This window comes from Aquila chrysaetos, chromosome 10, assembly GCF_900496995.4.
Source record: "Aquila chrysaetos chrysaetos chromosome 10, bAquChr1.4, whole genome shotgun sequence".
Taxonomy (NCBI): Eukaryota; Metazoa; Chordata; class Aves; order Accipitriformes; family Accipitridae; genus Aquila; species Aquila chrysaetos.
Genome location: NC_044013.1, coordinates 8,037,404 through 8,058,336, shown reverse-complemented (window position 1 = coordinate 8,058,336; position 20,933 = coordinate 8,037,404). Strand labels below are relative to the sequence as shown.

The window sequence follows — 20,933 nt, the reverse complement described above, 5'->3', positions numbered from 1 at the left end:
CTATTTCACACCTTGACCTTTCCAAAAGAAACAGATCAGTGTGGGGCTGAACTGCTCTTACTGGTCTGCAGTGCATTCAGAACAGATTCAGAGCTGGTTAAACTGGCATCAGAGTCCTTTGGGCAAGAGACAGCTCTCCACTGTGTGCTTTCTGGCACCTGGTGCAATTCAAGTGTCTTACCAGCACCTGCCTTTCCCAGTGCCCACTTCTGGCACTCTTAGGACTTCCAACCCACTGTTGGCCCCATCACGCAGCTACCACTGGCCAGAATCCATTTCTACTCCCTTCCTGCTCATCAGCCTAGTATATAAACACTTCACTGTGACAGTGTCAAATTATTCATTACTTGAGTTGCATGGTTACCATACCTGCACTTCATATAAAGAGCAAATGCCTTCATAATTACATGATCCTGTAGACTCCACTCCCATGTGGATCTCTGTGCTACTACTTGATGAGAAATACAGGTGCAAGAAATGCCACAGCAATCTCAAGGTTAAAGAAAACAGTGGAGAGGATTGGTTATGTTCCCATTCTCTTGGACAAATCTGGTCTATACCAAGCCTGACTACTTGGAACGCTATATGTTAAAAATACATTTATTATTTTTTAATTTTGCTCAGATAGATACTCAGTGAAAGAGGATAATGGTCCAATGTCCTAAGCAGAGCCACAGAAGAAGATTTTGATATCCAGGCAAAGAACGTTTAGTTTCAATGACATTTTTCAGTAATATTGACTTCCACAGATCTATCGGCAAGAATTGCAAATCAGATACTTGTATAAAATTGTTGACATACAGTTGGCTTTTATTTTCATGGCACAAGTTTACATGGCTTAAAGGAAACATATTCTGAAGGAATATGTTTCAAAAATTAGTCTTTAATATTACATGAGATATTCTAGTCAGAGCTGCACCTTGTACGGAGCTAATGTATCAAACTAGGTTAATGATCTAGCCATGATTAAAAATATTAACAAGGTATCGCTTTTATTTTTCCTTTTAATATGGTGAACAGAAAAGCAGTTTCAAAAAAACCCTACACAAAATGGAAATAAAATTTGGAAATACACATTCATTTACAATGAAACTATTTCATTACACCTCTCAAGTGCTTCATAAAGAAAAGCCTCCAAGTTCTCATGTACTAAAAGCAAAACATGGAATTCATATTTTCATGAGATAACTACCACCTTATAATTTCAGGACCTCTGAACTATGGGAAAAAGCCTAATCTTCTGAATTTAATTTAATCTGAATATTACATATCATCAAGATTTTCAGAATGGACTGGTCTATTTCATCCGATAGCGTTAAGGTTGTTCAGTAGCTTTTTTTTTTTTTTTTTGTCTCATCCTGAATACTTTGTGTTTGATCCAAAGACACTAACTACTTTTCAAATTCTTGATTCTCAAAAACATACAAGGACAATTTCTTTCTACCTGAAAGACCAATTATCTGAATACCTGGGCTTTCTATATATGAGCACCTAAAAAAGTGGATAATTCAAAATTTACCTGTCGGTAAATTATCACAGCCCAGGTCCTGAGGTTCTGTCTAGCTAATTTTTTTACTTCCTTGCTTTTTGCCTTCTTCCCATTATGTTTTAATGCCCTGGGATCCATGTTACTGAATCAGCAGCTTGAGAGGCATATGTTACAGCTCACTGGCAGAACCAATTAAAAAAAAAAAGCAAAACCAACAAAAAAGCAAATGAATATAATTCCAAATCATTCAGTGCAATGTACATTATACACATCTTCATATTCCAGTTTAATTTCTAGCAAAAATGTAACTATGGAAAAAACATTGTCTAATTCACAACCACTTTCACAATATGTCTATTACTGAATTCCAGTCCACAGTGCCTTCTGTACAAACACTCCACGGACTGCAAAAATCATATTCATAGCACAAAAAAGTAAAACGTGCTTCTTAATCAAAGTACGTAGAATCTACTTACATTAATGGCCAATGTTACCTTTTTATTACACTATGTTATAAAAGTACAAATTGATACAAGGTAAACTAATTTTGCAAATAACCTATTTTATTCAGACTCAACGTTCTATAATGTGTTATAAAAATCAACCTTTCATTGCACATTTCCACATAACATGATATTTATTGGTTTCCAGGAATCACTGCATCAAGTTTATATTACTGCATGGTCAAAACCCCTAGTTACTTAATATTCTGAATTGACTAGCTATCAATTGTGGCAACTTGATTTTACTACATGAAAATTTAGAAGTAGATGGAATGAAGGAGTCATCGTTCAGGCGTCTCGCATTCTATGTCAAAGCTCGACAAAGATAACACAACTTGACAGCTGCTCTTTTGCATACAAAAGGCAGAGATACTTGCATATTCCAACCAATTAGGTAAACCCTGTAAGGTGTTACGTGACATAAAAATAATAGTTCGTATTGAGACTAACATGATCACTGATAACAGCATTTGAGCATTAATCCTCAAAGGTAGAGCAATAAGGACATACAGTACATTACCACATAGCTAGGTATTAATGCAATGCTAAAATCTGGCCTTACACAGAAGAATATTATTTTCCAGACCTGTACTAAAACCCCCCAAAGTATCTGTTCCAAGTATCTTCACTTGCACTTTTTCTCACTGTATGCAAACAGTTAAGATACTTGAATGTGAAGTGTTCCCTGAATTCATTATACTTCCTCTGGATATGGAATCAACATTCATTTTCCATTTGTCTCAGAATACCAAATCATAATGTATGTGATAAGAGTATGTTGCATATTAGCTTGCATAAACTGCACAGGGAAAACAAAGAGAATTTGTATTCATCTTATCTGCTTTAAGTATGAAATATTAAGCATCTCCTTATTTCTCCTCTAGTGGATTCATAGACTACAAGATGTTTCAGCTGTTGAGAACAGGAAATGAGACTGCATGAAAAAAACTCAGTGTTCCAGTACTTTTTCAGAACCCTCAGTATACAGACTGAAAACACCATAAGTTGGGAAGTACTTACCAAGTATTATATTTAACTTTTTAAGGACAGGGGGCAACAGCAGTTTCTGTAGCAAGCTAATACATCAGTCAGACCTATCCATATCACCTTGGTGTCATTCGGACCGGTATCAGAACTGTGCTACATAAAAGCTGAGCGGGGCTACAAGAGAAACTAATTAAAAACTGTGGAAATACTCTGACAGCTCAGACAACCCCCTAACACGCCACCTGTAGTAAGAGCTTATAGCAGGTGCTAAGAGGACTTGTTATTACATTGCTGTATCACCAGTATGCTCAGGAGAGAACAGTTTCAAATGGGGGAAAATTAGCAGGTCTCTGCAATACTATTAAAATAAATTTGTTGTCTTAAATTAGTGCCTTAAAGCATCATATTGCATACCTATACCATTGCATGGTAAAGGCAGCCACTGAAGCATATAATATCATATACATTAACTGGTCAGTAAAGGACCTGCTTCCAAAGACCATGCTTTGAAATACCACTTTTAGTTCTATCAAATAATCCAGGAATGACCAGACAAGAAGACGTTACGCTGTCTTAACACATGATAAGCTTTCCATAAACACTAAAGGCAGCACACATTTAAAAGAAAAATAAAGAGCAAGACTTGATTCTCAAAGGCTTGTTGGAAAAGAAATCAGAGAAAGTAGCTTAAACAACACCCTAATCTGTTTTAACCAAATGGATTAGGCAGATGAGTAAGCATATACTACATCTACACAGCAAAAAAACATTGTTCCATGCCTATATTCTGATTACATTTTTTAAATTAAGCCCTTGTATTAATTCCAATCTGTGAACCTCGTAAAAGAATGTGTGCATTAATCCATGCCAACATTTATAATAACTATTAAGTTAATGCTAGATTATAATACACCACTTGTACATACACATTTACATTCTGCCCTGTGGGTTTACTTAACATTGATCAAGAGACTCCTGCCCATTTTTTGAAAAATACACTCTTGCTTGTAATAATCTATGTTGAGAGATTAAAAAGAATAGACTAAACACAAATAAAAAAAAATTCTGATACCAAATCTTTTGGGAAATTCAATAGTGGCCAAATTCTGCTGACCTCACTCATGTGGAATAGTACCCTGATAAGCAGTCATGGTAAAGTCAACCCTGCTGAAGAAACCAGACCAAGTCAGTAAGCCTGAGGGGAAACATAATCTTTCAGTAAATCTAAATCTGCAGGTGTACATATTTGCCAGTTATGACGAGTATGTATGAGCAAGAGTAGAAATAACCAGCAGCAATGGGATTAAAATTTGGGAAAAAAAAAGTTAGGCTTGATAGCACCATAGTTTTAGTAAACATACAGTCTAATTTAGATATTCTTAAATCCTCTGCTTCCTAGATGAGTATTCATTATTCTTAGGCACTTCCTAGGTTCAAGTGTGCATGTTCAAGTACAGGTTTGTGCATATGGCTTGAGTCCTTATCATCCTTAATAATTTGAAACGCTGCAATACAGTATATTTACACACATAACTTTCATATGTAGCCATCATGTAATGGAAGGTATTGGATGACATGCACAAGGTCAGAAAAAATTACGTGCTTATTTTATTTTGTAGGCAGCTACTAGGTAGTACCAACTCTGATTAAGTTTGTCTATCATTTCTTACTCATTCATTTGTTTCCTATCACTCACCTTTCTGGGACTGGCAGAATACTGCTAAAATGTTATAGAGCGCTAAAGGGAAAGAACATCTTCAACCTATGCTTGTTTCCTGAGACAGCAACTATAATGTATGCTAAAGGTACCCATTTCTGAGTAACACAGGTAACAGCTTGTAACACAAGGCTTTTGAGGAAACTCTTAACCACTCCCTTGAGAATACAGGCCCTGACATAACTATGTTTACAGTATTTAATAGCTTTTAAAGCCAGAATGACCCATACAATTATCTTGCCTGACTTTCTGCATAACACAAACCATAGAATTGCACTGAGCTCCTGAAACTTGGTTAAAAAGAAATCCTGTGACTGGGAACCAGGGACTGTACAAAAAGACCTCAAAAGGTAAAGACATTAAAAATAAACCCTATTGCTTGAAGGACAAATCTTATACAAACTTTCCAACATAGTAACTGTGAAATCCTAGAGACTTTGGCCAAGAGTTTTCACTGAATGAAATGATGGTTACCTTTTGAATGTTTGCAATTAAACCAATTACAATAATTTAACAATTAAGAAATATAGGGAGAGATTTGGAGAAACTTATATCTACAGAAGGAAAGACTTCTTCTCTGTGAAGGTGAAAAAGCACTGGCACAGGTAGCCCCAAGAGGTTGTGGAATCTCCATCCTTGGAAGAGATTCAAAAGCAATCTGAACATAGTCCCTCCTGGGCAACTGGCTCTAGGTGACCCTGCTTGAGCTAGGAGGTTGGACTAGATGACCTCCAGAGGTCCCTTCTGTGAAACCTGAGAGATTTAACCTTTTCCCACCTACCGCTGCAAGAACTGAGGTCAGCTGAAGTGCCGCCTTTTACACGTCTAGACTGAAATACTTTCCTAAAAGGTAAGTGAAGTAGCGCAAAGTGTTTGCTAATTTTCTCAAGTAGTTATTATCTACATCTATGTTTACGTAGATGTATCATATTACTGCAAGTAAATTAGTGTTTGTACAATGTTTTGAAGATATAAGGCATTTGCGTGTTTGAGTATTTGCACAGATACCATTTTTCTCGGATGATAAAAGCAATTCACTGCCTTTTTTAAGGTTAGTACTCAAAATCCAGCTCCCATGTACTTATTATTCATCTGAGTTGATTGTACTTTAGCTTCTTTATGGACTCTTTAAAATACGCACTAAATAAAATCTTATTAGCTTTTTATTATCAACTGTCTTAACATATAAATATTACAAGTTGTAGGGATTTTCTGGTCACTGTGAGCATGACTCTAGATTACATAGCAATCAATGCGTTTGCTGTACTGTCTCTGGCACTTGATGTTTCTGAAAAGGTAACAAATTTTTAGTATCATTCAGGCAATTTGCAAACATACTTCTGCCTTTAAGGGCGCTCCATTTATTTCAACACAATATAGGAATAAATTCAATCTGGGTAAGCTACTATCATTTGCTAACACCTTCCTTTAGCTGATGTTCCACAGCTGGCTGGGCAAAAATTCTGTGTTAGAAACACACCAGGTATTTGGGACCTTAACTTGCTATAAGGTCTTTGAAGTCAATAGGTAGGATTTAAAAATCAATGGAAGGATATGGCTCAAAAGTGCCTTTTCCAAAGCTATAATGGTACAAATATTATCACTGAGCACTCACTTATATATAAGATCTGAACATTTGAAATAAAAGCCCAGAGATCTAGAAGTGTGAGATGACATTGAAATCAATGCATTTAGGTCCCTAAATAGCTCATTTGATTCATCTCACCAACAAGAATATATGATTGTCTCTAGAATAGATAGGCATTTATAGTGGTGGAGTACTCTAAGTCTGCTATTTTAAAAGTGGTTATAGAAGGACATTAGTGAGAAAACAAGATAAATGTTTTAGTGAGGAATTACATGGTTGAGAAATCATACATGAGGGATAGTCTTCCCAACAGATTTCACTGATTTTGCATGAGTACACTTTGGTTACATTAGAGGTGGTTTTGGTGGAACATACATACTAAGAATGAGGAAGCAGTCATTAAATTCACCTAGCAGAGTTAAAGGAAGTGTTAATTTCTATTTTTGGTCTCTTAATGGCACCTGATCCTATATCATTTAAGACCACAGACGTTGGCTCCACAGTGAGTCAGCACTCTAAAGAAAACATGTTACTAAATGAACTGTTAGAAGAGTGATCCCAATTAGAAAATACAATTGAAATGTAGTGTGAACAGTACATCCCCAAATACTATCACAAAATAAACATACAACTCCAATGTGGCTATTCCAACCATTTAAGTATCACAATACTAAAAACTATGGAAACAAGGGGATGAACAAACATTATAGTATCAGAAAAAATGTTACTCTTCAGAAGTCAAATTCTCTCTGCAGTAAACAGAATTGTTTAGGAGCAAAACAGCATTAGCAAAAGAATAATCATATACTCTTGCTTACCAGATGCCAAGTAAAGATAAGGGATAATCATGTCTAAGTTCATGCAGCCATGCTGCCTGATGCTGAACATATTCCCACTTCAGTTGTAGCTGTACAACTGCATAGCCGTGCCTCTGGTCAGACCTGTGATGCTTTTGCCCATGTTATGATAATAACTTGCAAAGAAATGTAGCAACAGCATAGCTGTATGTACCTAGTCCCAGGCCATTGCTAATAGAGGTCCATTTGCCAAGGACATTTGGAAACAGAAACTCAGATCTGTAAACAACTCTCATTTCTTGCTATGTGAACATGCACTTTAAAAAGTCGTTCACCAAACTGTGCACTTTGAAATTTTCCAGAAGGCAATTTTTTTACATTAATACAGATACTTCTTCCATTTTTATTGCAACCTGAAATGTTTCTGCAATGTTTCCACGGCAAACTGGGTAACAATACATTTAACGTTACCATCAAATAAATTATATTTCAATTCTAAGTATCTACATAAAATTAATTTTTTAAGCTCTAACCTCAGAATCATCTGAGATTGTAAAATTCTAAACCCAATAGGGCTTAACAATTTCAACTGTTTATATTATTAAGACCTGCAGTTCTCAAGTGTGTATATTATCCCCTTAGAGGTTAGGACACTGAACCTCCCGAGCCTTTCATTCACAGATTACTTCAGGCCAACAAGGTAATGGTGTGATTACAGCCTTTGTATAGGGCTTCCACCAATGCAAAACAGATTTGAGTTTTAGCCCTGCAATATGCTTCATCAGCTTGTGCCTTCAGAGGTGAATTCCTGGTTCTACAGTAGGGAATGAATTTATGTTTTCCTTGTGCTTTTTTGACAACAATCCAGGTCCTATATGCCAGGCTCTACTGATGGAATGATCCAGCCTGGAATAGTGGGTGGTGCGGTTGAGTGGTGGAATCCCCAAAATGTTCCCAGAACTTTGAGGTCTTCTTTTCATTTATTGCTCTCTGGAAATTTGGAGAGACCTTGAAGTGGGCTGCTTTGTAATGCATAAACTTATAAGGCTTGCAGCCTTATAAGACTAGGCAGTACTTTTATTTAACATAAAGATTCAAAGTATTTTTGTACAAGCGTAACTACCGATTCAAACTTTTCAAATCATTTGAAATCATCACAAAAATTTTCTCTCCAAGAATTACTGGAGAAAACAACTCTTTTTTTCATGCAGAAATGGGATAATCAAAGTTTATCTGTATTCTCAGAACTGAGGTATTTATTGTTCCACAGGAGTAAGGATGTTGGATTGCACTGGTAAGGGTGTTTTCTGCATTTCCTGATTAACTCCAGTGCTGGATACCCAAGGAAATGCCACATCCTTCAACTACTTACTCTGAAAGGAGTAAGGTAGAAGATGAGTTTGCTGAGGAAGTTAAGAAACACAAGAGTATACCGAAGTCACATTTTTCTGACAGAGTAGGCACGGAAAGCTCACCTGGGTATACATCTGGGGTGTCTCAGAACCTGCTCTTCAGCATATTGCAGGACTCGGTACTTTGCAAGATTGAGCTCTCAGTCATAAAAATATATTTTACATATAAAAATACAGCAGATGTCCTTCCAAAAACCCTATCTTAAGCATTATTCCCTCTCATTATGTTTTATACATTCAGAAACAGACATTTGAGATATATTGTGAACAGTGCAAAAGACTGTTTTATATTTATAAAAACACTCATTGCAGTACCTTTAAGCGCCAACTGAAAGAAAAATTGAGGAAGGTTTCATCCTCAGAGAAATTCTGGTCCAAGTCGAACTTTTGTTTAGCAAGTTGTAAACAAATGTCTTAGAATGCAGAGAATCCTCTCATTTCTTTCCAGCTAAGGTAGTCTCAAACACATCAAGTCCTGCTTTGAAGTAAACCTGAGCTGAATTGATGCTGTTCAGCACCTCTGACAAGGCTGCTTGAATGGTCTCATTTGACTGATGTAGTTTGCAGTGCTCCAGTGCCTCTAGCAGTACTGAAAACTGGCTTGTCCTTTCATCCAGTCTGTAAAGAATATTTCTAAAAGAGAACAATGGAGAACGGTAAACTTTTTACTCAAAACAATTCATCAGAAATCATCAAGAAACTCTGCAAGTATCAGCCCCACTTTACAGATGATACATATTATGCACAATAAAGCTGACCCATGGCAAACTGCAAGACAACTGTATATTTATTACAGCTTTGTAAACTGCATCTGTTCATTGATCTAGGTGTAGATACATTGAAACATTCACTAAATCCGTCAAAGAAATCTCACATTCCTCTTTGACCATTCAAGATTTTATTCAAAATCATGAGCCTAGACCTATCACACCCCTCATGAAGTATTTCGTGTCTCAGCTGGATTCCATTTATTCCCCTCTAAAAAAGTTTGGTTGTTACTGTGGATCCTAGGCATGGATTTTTTTTTTTCCTATCTGCTCCTGTTACTTATTTCACACTTCAGAGGTGAAATTCTAGCAGCATTGAAGTCAATGGTAAAACTCTCATTGCCTTCAGCAGAGCCTTTATTTCATCAATAATCCTTTGTGGCATCAGAACAAGAGCAACCCATCTTTAATGTCACATACTTGAGGAAGGAAAGAAATGGAACGTACAGCCAAACCCTTATGAAACAAAATCTGTGTTTTCCTATAATATCTGCAAGACTTTTTAATGGCTCATATAAAAACACATGCAAAGTAATGTCTGATCCCTTGGAAATGTTATCTGCATGAGATGTTGAAGGCTCAGAATTCAAAGCTAGTCAGTGATTTCAATGAGACTCTTTGAAGCAGGCTATAAATGTTATCTAAAAACAGGTGGAATCATTACCCTAATTAGAAGAGCATGTAAATATCATAAATCTCCACCCAGGAGCTCCTTTGATTGTAAACAGAAGCGAGTGAAATTCGAAACAGCAAAGCTATACATGATTCGCTGCAGGACCTTATCCTTAAATACAAGGCAGGTGTTCAGGGCAGGGGAGAAGTTGTTTCACAGAATGAAGCCAGCAAGAAAGCAGGACAACTTAGATACTCCGTCAGTAACCTAACTGCATGACAGAACAGGCCCAATGGCAACTCCAAATTAGTATTAAAACTGCCAAGTACCTTCAAGACAGATGACCACAAAAGTGTATCCTATATTATATGAATCATCTGATTGCCAGTCTACAAGGGGAAATGGTAATGAAGTAGCCCAATAAATTACACCAAAGAACATCTACAGTATTCTGCCACATTTTCCAGTTTGAAAAAGTGTTTTTTGCATGAGGGGCAATGTTTTTCAAATGTTTTTCAAAAATATGAAATAACTCCTATCCTCGTAACACAATTTTTCAGTCTTTATGTTTTTACCTTCCTGTAGTGGGCATACATCCAAAATCAGCAATGCACAATAGGAAAGGTAAGCTTTTTATCCCCTGACAGCAATACATCTATCCATTTTAAATGTTCCGCAATGCAATACATAGTAGTAGGAAATGGTTTGAATCCAACACTGCAGTAGGACGATAGCGTCTTTAAATAGACCTTTAAATAGTAGGTCATCACTGACCTAGATCATTTAGACTGAAACAGGTTAGGAGCACTTGTAGGAACTGCCCAGCAGGGACAGAAACCTCCATCAAGAGGACAGTAACAAGAGGACAGTAACAAGCAGATGTGGCAATAACTTCTTCAGCTTGCACTGCAGCAGCCAGAGGACAACTGCCTGCTTCCTCAGTTCTGAGCTGATGCTACTGTTCCTTGAGACTACAATGCAGCTTACACTCAAAGGTGACTGAAGTTATATTATGGACTGTCCCTAAAGTGTCTCTGTGATACAGTAAATGAAAACTGTGTATGTTGAGAACCAGATAAATTCTTGGTTGGTTGGTTTTTAAGGATAGGCTGTGCTATGGGAAATACTGTAGTTTTCAAAGCAGGGATTGATTTTGCTCCCTCTGAAATCAATTCAGGGACTCCTGCTGAGATCAGTGCAAGCAGAACCAGGCTTCTGAAGAACCCTCCTCTACAGTTCCCATAGTTCACAGGGAGCCAGAAGCCTGTTCACAACCCCTCAAAGCCCTTGAACAGCAGGGGCAATGCTAGAGATAATCACATTACTTTCAGGAGGCATGTAACAGTCTTATCTGGTTGCTGGTGCCTGGGAGAGTTTGAGTGAGCTAGAATTCTGCTCCAAATGCCTACAACACTGGCACCTTGATCTGCATTAGGATCCCTCTATTCCTTATTGGGGGTAATGTCAACTAATAAAAAAGTCATAATGCAACAACCATCAGAAGAGCAACACTAACTTAGACTGCCAGAAATCAGACTTTAAATAGAGGATGACCTGAAGACTGGAACATCTGGGAACTGCCAAGAAAACATTTGTGGTGAATAGGAACAGATCTTCTCCTACCCTGTCTTCAAATGTGCTCTGAACAAGGCACACAGGCTAAAAAGATGGTTTACTTTCACATACAAGGATGTTAATACAGTTTAGCTCTACTGCTGTGGTTCTGGAATCACAGGTGATGCCATAGTAAATCCACAGGCAGGTGATCTACTGTGAAAGACAAGTATTCCTAGCCCATCCCACCTGACGACAGTACAAATCAGTGTCTAATGAGAAAAGCTTAGTTGTTTGATGAATGAAAGAGACAAGCAGTCTGCTGTCATAATTTAAAAGAATATCTTAACTTTTGCAATGGTAATATGACTGGCATAGCTGATTGCATGGTATGACAGAAGCTATTTGTTATTTTTATGTATGCAAATAATAGTAAGTAACATTATACGGCACCTGTTTTTTCAGATTTTCTGCTAGGAATTCTCACCAGGATCTTACATTTTCCAATTACTTATCTTTGCCTGGCAAGCCATGCTACCCCTTTGTTGCATAAAATGATTTCTCTCTTTATGCATGTTCATGAGAGTCAATTTATACAATTTTACTTCTTATCTCTGTCCAAGCTTCATCAAATGAAAAAAAGGCTAGTCCAGTTTATTACTTCCAAGCCTTTACAAGTCAGAAAAGCATTTTCATTAAAGATTACACATAAATTGAAAAATAAAATCCAGCCATTTCATTGGCACGAGATATCACTATGTGACCACAACATGCATAATGATACCAAAAGACTTTAATTTATACTGTGAAATTCAATTACTTAAATGTTCCTTAATACAAATTGGTTTTGTAGCGTACACCTCTAAAACAACAATTCCAGCCTCTGGCCTAATTGCTTAAGTATCTACCTTTATCTTTAACTATTTTGATCTTATAAATATAATTCACACAGTCAGCCTGACCCATACAAAACAAAAAGAGACTCCTAAACAGAAAAATGCAATACATTATTGATGACACTAATGAAATTACGATACACATCATTCATCTTAATGGGCTTGTTTCAATGACACATCACAGTGACCTTAAAAGTGTAACAGTGAAGTAGCAAACCTAATTAATAACTTCGGGCAGTACCACTGAAAGAGGTAAAATGGCTCCAACCAAAAGAATCAGCCTTAGCAAACTAAGGCAAAGAAAACTACAAAAATGAATTCTAAAGGAACTTCTACAAATTTTATGAGCCCTTTGAAGGCCTAGGAACATAAGTATTATTGATCAAAATAACGCCATTAAGAGTTAAATGCTGTTTTTCATTATCGCAAATAAGGATGTAATGTCACCCCCACCAGACCAAAATGAATTTGACAAATTCTTGAATGACAGGTCACACTAAAAGCATACTGACTTTAACACAACTTCAAACTATTTTGCAGCTTATATTATAACAACTGGACAGTACAAGATGAAACTAGATTACTACATTGTTCTTGTCATGAAAAAGGATTTTTTAGCTTACAAGAAAAGTTTGTGTGTAGGTAACGTACAACACAAGCTGAATTATTCAGGTACTTACAAATAGCCTCCTATGTAAGAGCTTACGTTTGAGATTTTGAAAAGTAATTATTAAATCATTAGGACATGATGGTAAGTATATAGCCCCACATGAAATGAGTGCAGGTTTTCTCTGTGGAATCACATTAGAATTGTTTACAGATAAATGCTATAGGCAGCCTCTGCCTACTCTAGTTATAACACCATGTGCTGTGACTAGAGATGCTTCAGCATCCTCACAAATTCAATTTCATAAATCCCTGAACTATTTTCTCTTGTACTCTCCAAGACAAAAACCACACCGGAACAGGGATTCTCTTCATTTCCCTTTCTCTTGATAATGTTCAGTTTTGAACGCACTTTTCTTACATCTAGAAGTTTGTTTTCATTCACGTTTGTAAAACATAAAATATTATTAACTTGGTAAATAAATAAATGCATTCCAATAATAATATTTACGTGTTGGGACTCCCAGTTCCACAGGGTGTTTATTTATTGCAGGACATAAAAATATTACAAATTCTTCTTCCCTGGAAACTGCATGAGCTGATTTATACTAGTTTATTTACATTAGTTTGTACCTCAGAAAACTTCATGCTGAAGGTACAGAAAGCTTCCCTTCTTCCTCTGGGTCCCTTATCCTGTTGACCTCCAACAGTGCTTCTCCCTTCCTCTCTTTTTTTAAAAAACTTTTTGACACCCACATACAGTTATTTTATCTTACCTATTTTATTTCACAGCACTATTGTGACAGAAGGTTTATAATTATAAAATTATAGCTGCTAGCCATGTAAGACTAAGTTTTATCAGGGAAAAATTTATGCACTGGTCAACTGTCATTACATCTTATTATACCTGATCCAGAGGAAAAACTTTTTCCTACAATGCTCATTTCTTGCTGGATCGAACGGTGGAAGTCACTGGCTCTGGGGCCGTGTGATCCAACAAGATGCATGTGAGCAAGGAAGATGGGGATACGGCAGCCAACCTTTTAGGGCAACTTAGCTGTAAATGTCACTATTCTTTCACTGTCCTAAGTCCCCACAAACTCAGCATGTCATATTTAAGGATCCTTTATCTGTAATACATTGTTCCTAACTTTTGTTTGCTACACATCCTATCCTTTTTTAAGAGCCATCAACTGCCTTCACTTAGTGCTCTCATTTATAGGACTGCAAATTGTTCTACCGGTATATATTACAGAAAGTGATATATTTAAAACATGTAGACTCAAAGGTGAATGTCTGCCAGAAAGATACGTACTTGCATGCTATCAGCAGTTGATAAGCTACAAGTAATCTAGATATCAAACCTAAATAAAGTCTTACCAACTGAAAGGCATTTCAAAGGCATTGTTATGTGACAGTGGTAAACCAGATAAATTCTGTCCCTGCCAGATAGAAATTTATCTTGCATAAGAGACAGGAGTTAAGACACCTCTAATTGAGTCAGTTATGGCAAATGGAGGTTATGGTAAGTCTGCATTTAACAAAATCCTGTTGGGACATAGGACTATAAGGACATAATTATTCCAGGTTTGAATTAATTTCTGAGAGGCCAATTTAGAATAGGGCTTGTTAAAAAAAGAAATCCTGGTTTTGGCAGCTCTGTGAAGTGTCTTGAGGCTTGGTTTGGCTTGATTGCCTGACAAATAAACAAAGGAAAAAAGAGGAGTCAAACTGGAATGATAGCTGGTTACAAGATACATTATCTTTTATTTCCCTACAGTTATCTTTGATCACAGTACTTTTTTTAAAGATAATAAATGCATTGCGTAAAACACACTAATCTCTTACTGAATTATCACTAAAGCCTAACCCTAACTCTAGCATAAGTTTCAGCCTGATGCACCTTAACAGCTTTAGATCTTTGTCAAGGCTTTGCGTGCGCTAATTCATCTTCCTGGCCCTGACCAGCCTTACCTGCTGCTCCCTGGCCGCCCCTGCTTGCCTCGCTTGGGCACTACAGGCATGGCTGGAGCGGCCACTGCCCTGCTGGCCACGGAATCGTGCTTGGCTCCCCATCCGTTAGGGAGCAGCTAGCCCTCCTCGCCCCCGACAATCTTCACCTAAACACGTGACCCTATCAGACTTGACTCTATAAACACCCATCCTAACCTCAGCTACAGACCTTCCCACCTTTAAACCTATCCTGGTGATTGTTACGCATTCATCTACTAGATTCCAGTTTGCATGTAGGGGTATTCAGAACCCTAAAGAGAAAGTGAAAGGTCTGTTAAAGAAATCAAGCCAAGTGAAGGTTGTTTGGGGATTTTTTTATGACCAAAACTCAACATTCACAGAGAACACTCACTTCTGTTCTGAAATATATAAGAAAATGGTTCTTTTGATAGTTGAAAAATTACTGTCAACAGAAAAGACTGACATAAAATAAAGCTAACTGAATGTTAATCTTGGTTTTCTGATAATAGGACAGTGCTCTGTGACGGCTTGGGAAAGATTTCAAATGGGATACTGTATCTATGACAACCTGTAGCTAAACGGTTTCACTTTCATTAAATAAACAATAATTATGTCATTTCTTCCCGTAATTTTTTATATTTTTGTGGCTTATGATAGCAAAACAGCTTCTAGTATGATATAAAATAACCATGAACAAATGGAAGCTGGAAGCTTGATGCAAGTCGCTAATCATAAGAGGACAGATGTTCTGGAACATCCTCAAAAAAGAATAATAGAGCTAAGCAGTCTGACTAGTTTAGAGACTGAGTCTGAGTAAAATCAGGCTTCAATAAAATACCTGTTTGCAAGGGCTGCAATCAACAAAATGCAATCAACATTACCTTGCGCTCACAGTTTTTCCCCTGTTGAAAATTTGCTGAGTTTAGGCAACTTCTTTCTTTCTTTCTTTGGAGTAAGTAAGATCAGTAAGAAGAATCAATTCTACAGCTTCAACAGGACAGAATGACTTCACAGAATATAAGCGGAAAGAAAAGGAAAAATTAGGATGCATTTGTTCTTCAGAAGTTGCAAGCAATTATTTATCACTGCTAAAGAGCAGTCCTCTAATTAATTAGGCATGATTTTCTTTAGGGTTTTATAGAAATTAATTAAGCGATTTTATCTAGAAATTCCTGAAGAAGCCACGAAACACTCTATCAGACTCCTTGCCATAGAGCTTTCAAACCCTATATGCAGCTGATGAGAGAATGATATATACTCTGCAGAAGTGTAAAAATTCCTTGAAAATCCTTCAATATTTTTTCTGTAATTTCTTAGGACAAGGACTTGCATCTATACTTAACAGTGACGATGCATTAAACAAAATTAATATAACTGTATTTTAAAATGTTATTTGCTGGCAGCAACTGGTATGAAATATACTTTGTTAAATTTCAAACAACATAGCTGTCGGTAACAAATGTGGGCATGTTGTTCTTTGATTGATTTATGCTACACTTGCTTTTCAAATGAAAGAAACATATGCTTATGCTGAATAATTTGGAGGAAACTATTTTTCTTTTAAGGATGTCTCAGTCTGAAATACTCAAATTCAAAGCAGATGTGCTACTATTTTGAAGGACTTGAGGGAAGTGAATTAATAAAATTATTTCCAAATGGCTCACAGCTGATGTTCTGAAGGCTTCATAGGAATTTTTATTTAGAAATCATGTAAACCAACCGATTCCTAAGGAGAAATACCATTTCTAAACAAAGCAGCAAGCAGTATCCACTGTTTGATGCAGGAAACTGGCCTGACCTTGATCTCCAGTTCTGATCCTGACTAGGTTTATCATCTTAAGTAACTCCATACAATAAGACGTGAGACCATTATCATTGTAGCCAAAATCAGAAAGGTCATTATCGTAAGAGTTAACTATGGATAAAAAATTAATTATGCCATATTATGTTCTTTAAAGACATGCCAGAAGTTATGTTTTTATTACCTTCAATGGCATGCATATACACAAAATTAACACTTTTTAAAATCCCAGTTAGGGTAATTTTCCTGTTAATGATCTCACCACCAAATTTCTAAGCCCTATTGCCTGGGTAATACTTTAGTGGGGGGAGCATTACGTCTTAACTATTTTTCCAATGCATTCCACTTATTTTTGTACTATATTCGAGAAATGTTGCTGGCTAATATTTCAAACATACATGAGTGGTTCTTATCTGTCATGACCAAAAGTGTGGAACCATATATTTCTTCGATCTAAAAAATGTTATCGACCCTACTGTTTATAAGAAAAATGAAATAATGTATAAAATATTAAGTTTTTCATATTTAATAAATTAAAAATGTAATACTTTGTATAACTTTCTGAGATCATAGGCTATTTTTCTCTGTAACTAAATATTCTTGGCTTATTTAGCACCATAAGCACAGATCTGAGCAAGATCTGCCAGCAAGGGAAAATGGATGGAAACTTTATCCTAATCGGAAGACTTGCTAGGCGTTGGCATGATAGCTTTGCACTGAGCTCACTGAATAGCCTTCTGTGAAAAGGTTTTTACAGTTAGCAGAACAACTGCTGTGAAATGGGCTAAAACATCTAATAAGGCCACTTATTCAAATAAATGTCATTATATAAAAAACCAAAAAGGTTCTTTGCAAGGTCAAGACTATGCACATTTGTGGAAACCACGAGGAATTGTATGTCCTGGATAAAGTCTTGTCTTCAGGACAAACAATGCTGTGTTAAATTACAATATACATAATAACATGTACTGTATCAAAAACATAATGTTTCTGATGCATACTACAGACAGAACTCTGTAAGTGTACAAATCAATCTAATTAAAAGGATGGAAGAAAATTCATGAGAAGTACACACAGGAAAAATAAATTAAGGTATGTACACCCGGGTTTACCATTCATATCAGGGAAGTGAGAAAGCTGGTTTCCAGCCATGACATAATCCCTAATTACAGTGGTTTTCTGCTTTTGCAGGTGTAACGAAAAGATTTTCATGTTCCCTGTTTAAATAAGCTTTAAAGTCAACCATAATTACATCTCTGCAGATGGCTAATTCAGTAGTATTTATGTAGCAAATGCTCTTTAAATAGTAAAAATTTACAAGACAACAAATACAGTCATTACTTCATGGTCATTACATGTACCGGTGATTCCAAAGGAAAAAACTTTTGAATTGCCACTCAGATGGATCAGGTGTTTTGAGTATGAGTTACACTCACTTTATTGCATCTTCTCAGTATTAAGAAAGGGCATAATTCAGCATGATTATCAGTCATAAGAAAAATAGTAACCATAGCAGGAATTTGTAAGAGCGTTATCAAACTGGTAATTGTTACTGATATATGCTAGGATAAATGTGCTGCTTCACACACGGACGACTGTTAAAGAGTCAATAACCCAGCAGAAGAAATTCTATCTATCCAGCCTAGAGAATGAATAACCACAGCGCTGTTCAATCACCCCCAGAGGGGCTGGGTGGACTAGGCCAGGACCCTTCCCAAAGTTGCCCAGTGCACAGAGAATGCTCATACTGCTAGAATATTGTTCCTACAGGTCCCTCATGAATTAAACAGTTCCTACTCTTTCCTAACTATGCCTGTTCTGGGGAGCTGCACTGGTCGCAAAAGGTATCCCGGGGAAAGCTTCTTGTGCTATTCAGAGTTACAGCTTAATTTCAATACCACATTATGCTGATCCACTGAATGATCAGATTCATGACTGTATCTTCTTCCCAGTCCCTCAAATCCCATTTTGAGTATCCGCACCATCTGAGTGAATAGGAAATGATCTTAATTATGTTTGGCTTCTGGTAGCTGCTCAAGAGAGAAGAAAGTTCCTTTGTCCTCCCACCCATGCTATACCTCCACATAACAGTTGGGTACAATGTTTAAATGGAATACAGTGAATAAAATACTTTCAGTCCACCTCATGTCAAGGTTGTTATTCCAGATTCTGCTAGTGACTTGGATGTACAAATTTGACTCAAATTATGATTTTAAACTGAAATTAGTGTGCCAAACATGTTACTGCGTTTTTTTTTTTTTTTAAGATAGCAATAGCTATATAAGCTCTATTAGAATCTAGTGTTCAGGATTTGATTGGAAATATTTCTCAGTCTGCACCAACCGAGTTGAATTCACATCATTGCTTGTCATACCATTAACTAACTAGTTTGTCTCTGGTTTTAGGATTAGAAAAAACAACCTGGCAGTTAAGAATTGTAATTATATTCTTATAAATTTTTTTCTGATTAGGGTGACCTGCAGAGATGACTCAGTCTATTCAGTTTTATGATAAACACCACTTTTGACTATGCTGTAAAAACTCTGGATACCGACTCATCATTGTCACTACTTTTATAAATCCTCGTCACCAGACACACAACATCTATTTAACGAAGCATATAAACCAAGAACCTAATCCTTTCATTCCATGTCTGCTACCAAAGACTGGGAGAAAATTCATCTTCCAAGTAAGATTAACTAAAGACTTACCAAGCACTGCACAGCATCTCAGATCTTCTGACAGTGCATAGCTGCCACTGTTCACCTATCTCATGAAACTTCTTTTTGCCTTCCCACATTCTGGGGAAGAACACAAAACCATCTTTGGAATATTTCCTGTGATTTTTTTGCCATTAGTACTTCATGAAGCGAGCTACGATGAAGCAAGTCTTACTGAAACTGTGTGTCACTTCTGCAATGAATATTGGAGTTCGTGATCTCTAACTTATACTTGCACAAAGTACAATCAGACTGCGCAAACACTGTGGAGTATGAAGGAAGAAGGTAGAAGAAAATGGGAAGATATTTTAGGTGTATAAGATACGTTTGGACAAATGTGTATCAGAGAGAAGGGAACTGAACAAGAACTGCAGAGCCAAGAAATACCAGTGAAGGATTTAGAAAGTGAAACAAGTAATACCACTAACCATAACTCCATTTATAAGATGTGGAACAATTATAGAAGAAAAAGAGATGCAAATTTTGAAAGATACAAGATATTAGGGTGAAAAGTCAGATGGAAAATCACTGCTGTGCAGTAAGACAAAAATTCATTTATTCTGACTGCATGGCAAAATCTGAGGTACGCTATTCTAAAACCAGTACAGAATTCTTTCCTTCTCCCCGAACATCATTCTAGTACTGTATTTACAAATTGCGCATGGCAGATAATACGGAGACAGAATATTATCTACTACTGCCAGTGCAACATGAATTGTTGCAGTGTTTCCCACGCTAAGGATCATCAGCACCATATCAAATCACTCTCTGCTCCACATAATACAATGTAGAAAAAAAAATAATATTCCACGTGTTTGGTTCACGCGGGTCAAAACTGTCTCCAACAATACAACAAAGTATACAGAAATATTTCTTACTTGAAGCCACAAATGAAGAGTTCAAAACAAAAACCCAAATCTGCAAAGAGTTTATACAATCAGACAGAATTATTATGTTCAGTAGAAACCCTCGGCTAGAGTGTGTTGGTTCTTTTTTTCAAATGACATTGCACTACATGTTTACCCATGTCACTGTTTAAGATTAGCAGGACATTTGCATCTTTAATGCTTGTCCTCTGTAAATCCAATGAGCAACTTGTTTACACATGGAGATTTAATAAGGACTTTAATTTTCCTACTAAACGTATCTCTAGAAACTAGAGTCTTAGGGCATGTGAATTTTGACACCTGAGAATCTGCTGCAGTTTATCAGCAAAACAGAAATAAATCCAGTAGACTCTCTACATATGTCAGGAACGTATATAACAAATCTCAATCTGAAAGGAAAACATTTGTTCTGGTGAACAACAAACACTTGAGTGGCATGACATTAGCAATGATGCAAATTACCTTTTTGTGTGGTGCTAAAAGCATCTTTTGATTGTTCTTTCATTTCATTACAGCAAATTCAGGGTGCACAATCTATCACTGCTTATAGCGAGTATTTTATTCAGTGCATTATAACATACTGATTTGTTGTAATTTTTTAGCCCAACAAAGTGTTAATGTC

At 36.6% G+C, this 20,933-nt stretch overlaps 1 protein-coding gene across 4 annotated transcripts in view; it reads right to left on the bottom strand.

Annotated features, from left to right (window-relative positions):
* Window positions 1-784: 784 nt before the first annotated feature.
* The window catches only part of NAALADL2 (N-acetylated alpha-linked acidic dipeptidase like 2), a 503,669-nt gene continuing 483,520 nt past the window's right edge, over window positions 785-20,933 (bottom strand). For all 4 annotated transcript variants that reach the window (XM_030028786.1, XM_030028785.2, XM_041126840.1 and 1 more), the window contains one exon: window positions 785-9,126. In XM_030028786.1, coding sequence (XP_029884646.1) covers window positions 8,928-9,126 — 199 coding nt within the window. In that variant the 3' untranslated portion in view covers window positions 785-8,927. The remainder of the gene's footprint in view (window positions 9,127-20,933) is intronic.